This window comes from Lutjanus erythropterus, chromosome 23 (assembly GCF_056507025.1).
Source record: "Lutjanus erythropterus isolate fLutEry1 chromosome 23, fLutEry1.hap2, whole genome shotgun sequence".
Taxonomy (NCBI): Eukaryota; Metazoa; Chordata; class Actinopteri; order Lutjaniformes; family Lutjanidae; genus Lutjanus; species Lutjanus erythropterus.
The window spans coordinates 26623702-26629166 of NC_139339.1; the positions used below are offsets into that span (position 1 = coordinate 26623702).

General features: G+C 38.4%; 1 protein-coding gene across 1 annotated transcript; it reads left to right on the top strand.

The window, feature by feature from the left end:
• Positions 1 to 1487: 1487 nt before the first annotated feature.
• Positions 1488 to 5114, top strand: kcnk7 (potassium channel, subfamily K, member 7). Its single transcript, XM_084711897.1, has 3 exons — positions 1488 to 2084; positions 3901 to 4296; positions 4552 to 5114. The coding sequence occupies exons 1-3, from the start codon at positions 1748 to 1750 to the stop codon at positions 4842 to 4844; spliced, it is 1026 nt and encodes a 341-aa protein (XP_084568023.1). The 5' UTR covers positions 1488 to 1747; the 3' UTR covers positions 4845 to 5114.
• The last annotated feature ends 351 nt before the right edge of the window (positions 5115 to 5465 follow it).

Below are 5465 nucleotides of genomic sequence, written 5' to 3' on the forward strand. Positions count from 1 at the left end.
TATTTTCACAAATGAATTAAATAAACTCATTAGCAAGATGCTGTCATTACAATAAAAATCTGCACCTATGTACATTAATATAAATAGACATGGCTGTAGACCTCAACAATTAAAACACTGTACATGCAAGACAAGGTGACTATTTATACTCAGTTGTAGGTGGCCTAGTAGGGCAGAGACAAACACCCAGATGTCCACAGCAACGATGCTATTTGCACCTTAGGTGTAAATAGCTAATGTGGCTACTTGCACCCACGCTGGCATAGCCAATGTGGCTATTTACACTGCAGTGTACATAGCACAGTATGGTACAGACAAGCACCCAGGTGTCCATAGCCAACAATGCTGTTTGCACCCAGAATGTAAATAGCTAATGTGGCTTTTTGCACATGAGCTGGAATAGCCAATGTGACTGTTTACACTCAAGGGTACATAGCCTAGTATGGCATAGACAAACACCTAAGTGTGCAAAGCCATAAATGCTATTTTCACCTGGGGTGTGAATAGCTAATGTGACTATTTGCACCTGGGCTGGAATAGCCAATGTAACTATTTAGACTGCAGTGTACGTAGCCTAATATGGCAAAAACAAACATGCAGGTGTCCATAGCCAACGATTCTATTTGCATCCAGGATTAGATGATGTGACTACTTGTACCCATGCTGGAATAGCTGATGTGACTATTTACCCTCAAGTCTACTCAGCCTAGTATGGCAGAGGCAAGCACCCAGGTGACCATAGCCAACAATGCTATTTGCACCCGGGGTGCAAATATTATTTACATCCACATGGCACAGACAAGTAGTTTTGTTTCCTAAACCTAAACAAACTGTGACTGGAAGCTGAAAATAATAAGTAAAAACTGACTTCTAGTTTCACATGGGACTCAAACCCCAGTCTCCCAGCTCGAGACTCATATCCTGGTTTCCTGGGGGAGAGTCTTGAGTGTTTAACCCTTAAATCCACCACAACTTCCTCACCACAGAGACTGTCGCTCTTTATAGCTAGACCAAGGGTCAGGTGTAAATAGCCAAAAAGCTGCCATATGAATATTCTCACCTGAGTGCAAACAGACTCAAAGAGAAAATCTGGTCAATAATATTCAACACAATATACAAATATTTTTTCTTGTCCAACCAACGTGTTCATTTTACAGTGAAACATTGAGCGAAAACATTAAATCTTCATATCTGAGAAGCTGTTTTTGCTTTGTGCTTTTCATATGTGATTTAAAAGATTAGATGATAAGGAAAATTATCGTTGATTAGCTTCAACCGTTCTTCTATTTGGGTCATTCCACAGTGAATGAATACTATATGAAATATTGACATTGACATTTTTGCAGAGTTCTGCAGTGTGTGAGTCTGATGCTTGTACAACATCATTTGGTGTGATCTGCTGAAGCTGGAGCTCAGACCTCAGTGTCGTGAACAGAATCCCACACATGAGAGACTAGAAAATGGGAGAAAAGTACCTGCTGAAATACCTGCTGAGAACACTGCCTCGTCTGACATCTTGTACATACTGTAGTTGTTTTCATTGAATAAAAAATGTTGTAGTTTTGAAACCTTTATGAGTTTCAGTCCACACATTCTTGACTGGTTTGTTCAATTGAGTTTTCCACTGATCTATGTGTGACAGGGCCCATGTGCGTGTGACCTGCTCTACCTTTCTAAATATTTAAAGCCTAACTAGCTTCTGTATCCGGTTGCAGTCCGTAGACAGACACCGCAGTACGAACCAACAATGGCCCAGCTTGTGTCTTCACTGGGACTCTTCTGTCAGGTCCATGCATTCCCCTGCATGGTCCTCTGCTACCTGCTCTTCATCGTGCTGGGAGGCGTGGTGTTCACAGCTGTGGAGAAGCCGGTGGAGAAGGAGCTGAGAGCTGAGGCAGAGGAGCTGCGTCGCTCCTTCCTGCAGGAGAACCCCTGCGTACAGGAGAGCAGGCTGAGAGAGCTGCTGGAGAAAGCTCTGTCCGCTCACCACAGGGATGTAGCTGTTCTGAAGGCTGACGCTGAGGAGAGGAGATATGATTTCACATCATCACTCTACTTTGTCATTGTTACTCTGACCACCATGGGTAAGATGCAGTCAGTGCACACAGTTTACACAAGGTGGCAACTAGTCAGTATTATTGTTATTAAGCAGTCATTATCATACATAAGTACAGTACGGTACAATCCTAGGGACAGGTAGAATTTTTTCTTTTTATAGTTTAGAATATGTTTTGGTCAGCAAATTGAAATTAGTTCATTACAAGTTAACATACGTAAATACAAAGCCTCAGAAAAATTAAATAACACAGTCAAAATCATCACACAGTAATTTAAGATGACATAACTGAGACACTTCTGCAGTCCAGAAAGGCTGAAGCTACAGCTTATAACGTCTACGTGTTTAATAGCACATCATATTTAACAAGGTAAGATCAAACGAAAGGAGAAAAATGAGAGGAGGAATATTTTTGTACTTCAATTAAAGTAACTGAAGTACAAGTGCCAGACATAAGAAAATAAATCTGAAGGATTTTTTTCCCTGAAATGTTGAGAATAAAGTTAAAATACCATTTTGACTTAATTTTTAATATATTTTTACTTTATTCTCAACATAATTTTATTTTCCGACATATCTACTTAATTCTTAAAATAGTATTTAAACTTTATTATATATACATTTCAAACTTATTCTCTACATTTTGGCTTTATTCTCAAAATAATATTTCAACCTTGGTTCTCAAAATTTCAGCTTTTCAGCAAGTGTAATCTCAAAATAGTGTTTCAACTTTTTTCTCAGCATGTCAACTTATTTTTAACATTTTGACTTTATTTTCAACATTTTGATTATATTTAAGACATTTCAGCTTTATCCTATTAATAGTCTGTCAACCTTCATTCTCAACATTTCAGTTTTTCAGCATTTCAATTTTATTTTCAACATTTCAACTTTATTTTTATAATGTTGACTTAATTTTAAAAATAGTATCTTAATCTTTAGTCTCAACATTTCAACTTCATTTTCAACAGTTTGACTTAATACTCAACATTTCAACATGATTCTCAATATTTTTACTTTTTTCTTGACATTTCTATTTTTGTTTCAACATTCTGACTTTATTCTTGAAATGGTATTTCAACTGTATTCTCAACATTTTGACTTTATTTTCAGCATTTTGACTTTTTTGTCAGCATTTCAACTTAATTCTCCTCATTTTGATTATATTTTTTGACATTTCAAACTTTATTCTCAACATTTCAACATGTCTTTCATCATTTCGACATTTTGATTATATTTAACACACTTCAACTTTATTCTCAAAATGATGTTTCGACTTTATTTTCAACATTTTCAACTTCATTCTTAACATTTTGACTTCGTTCTCAGTATTTCTCAAAAAAATCTTTCTCCTCTCATTTCCCCCTTATTCCTGGTCCTAATAGTTGTTCTCTTCAACATTATCGCAAGGTGACTTCTTCAAATCGCTTGTTTATACTCACTTTACAGTGATAGAAAGCAGCAAATCCTCAAAATATATTGAGAAATATTGTACTTGTTACTCCACTTTTTGTATCTTACAACTATAGTTGTTAATTAGTGACATAACTACATAATATAAACTAAAATATAATCATATAATGCATTTTTGTCAATGGAAATACCCAACAGCAGTCCTTTATATATTAAAAGACCTTCAGATTAGCTATACCTCAACCAACAAGTTAAACGGATCATTATTATTATTATATCACTTATATCAATAATAATGTGAATCCCTGTCCTAACATTTTAATAATTAAACAATTGATTCATTGAAAAGTTTGAGGTTTCATCTTGAATTGCACAAACTCTTCATGTATTTGTCAGACTCCTCAGTCCTTCCTCTCTCTCCTCTTCCTCAGGTTCTGACTCCTACACCCCCAAATCAGATGAGGCCAAGTTCTTCTGCATCTTCTACTGCACCCTGGGGATTCCCCTCACCCTGTTCCTCCTCACCCTCCTCTCCAACCTCCTCCTTCCCGTCATCACTCATGCTCCCGTCCACCACCTGCAGACCTACTGGGGTTTGACCTACACCCGGGCAGCCCTCCTCCACACCAGCCTCCTCTCGGTGCTCGTCCTCTGCCTCCTCTTCCTCCTCCCCGCCCTCTTGGTGTGCGCGGTGGAACCGGACTGGAGCTTCCTGGATGCCCTTTTCTTCTGCTTCATCATCCTGAGCACCGTCGGTGAGGGAGGAGACGCTCTGGGGAGAACCTGGAGTCCTACAGCCAAGGAGACACTTGAACTCCTCACCACATGTAAGTGGAATGATGGGTAAGAGTCATGCTGGAGTCAAGTATAGATGATTAAATGTAGACAAGAAGTACTTTATTATATTATTTAATAACAGGATGCATATGCTATGATGATGCTTAATGTGTTATAACCTGCTTATAGCACTGTATAATTATATTTATAAGCACTTGCAAATATTCACAATGCTTTAACATATTGGAAAGCATTTTATAATGACTTAGAAAATATTATAATATAATAATCTCCTCTCTCTTCAGGTTACCTGCTGCTGGGTCTGGTGGTGATCATTACCTTAAAGGATACTGTCCTGCAGGTTCCCCGGGTCTGTGCGGTGATCAGGCTTTTCTCTGGTCCTCACTATGCAGAGCTGGACGGCATCCACCTCAATGAGCTGACTCTGAGTGAAGACTACGCTGAGGAGGAGCCCCAGTACTCCCAGTCCATCTGTACCATCTCGTCCACCCCATTAGATCTGCTGAGCCCCTGTTCATCCCCGTCTGCTGACACAGACCCTGACATAACCACAACCTCAAACCCCGAAACCACCTGACCGCCACAACTGGCAAGCAAACCGTCAGCTTCTGATTGACACCTCTGAAGTGTTCAAATAATCAGTACACTCCTCTCTAGTCTGATTTAATCAAATTCTATGGAGTCAGATATGTGCCAGAGTGAATTCAGACTCTGTGTTCTGAATATGTATGTGCACTGAATGTGAAGCTGACAGAAGATGATTAGGACCACAAATTTATTTGAGCTCTGAGTTTAAAGTCATAGTTCTGAGTATAAAGTTAGAATTCTGAGTTTAAAGTCTGAGTTCTGAAATTAAAGTCATAATTCTGAGATTTGAGTCAGAATACTGACAATCAAATCTAACCTAAATCTCAGAATTCTGACTTTATACTCAGAATTCAGAATAAACTCCAGCAGTCCAGCAGCATACTGGAGCTCATGGATTTAACACTGAGTGATGCAGATAGTCTACTGTACTCTAACATATCACATTTTACAACATCAGCTTACAGCAAAATAAGACAAAACAGTTTAATAACATACAGAATCTTTCCTTTAGCATTTTGGGAAATTTGGAGTATGCAACCTGGTATTCTATCATATTTATAATAAACTTCCTGAGTCAATCTTTAAGGCTCTAGAATGTGTCTTTTCTGAT

What these genes read in the sequence shown, in the direction of transcription:
- kcnk7 (XM_084711897.1), top strand. Translation starts at nt 1,748, where the DNA reads ATGGCCCAGCTTGTGTCTTCACTGGGACTCTTCTGTCAGGTCCATGCA. An exon ending in TGTTACTCTGACCACCATGG is followed by an intron (nt 2,085 to 3,900) that starts GTAAGATGCAGT and finishes CCTCTTCCTCAG; the next exon opens with GTTCTGACTCCTACACCCCC. An exon ending in ACTTGAACTCCTCACCACAT is followed by an intron (nt 4,297 to 4,551) that starts GTAAGTGGAATG and finishes CTCTCTCTTCAG; the next exon opens with GTTACCTGCTGCTGGGTCTG.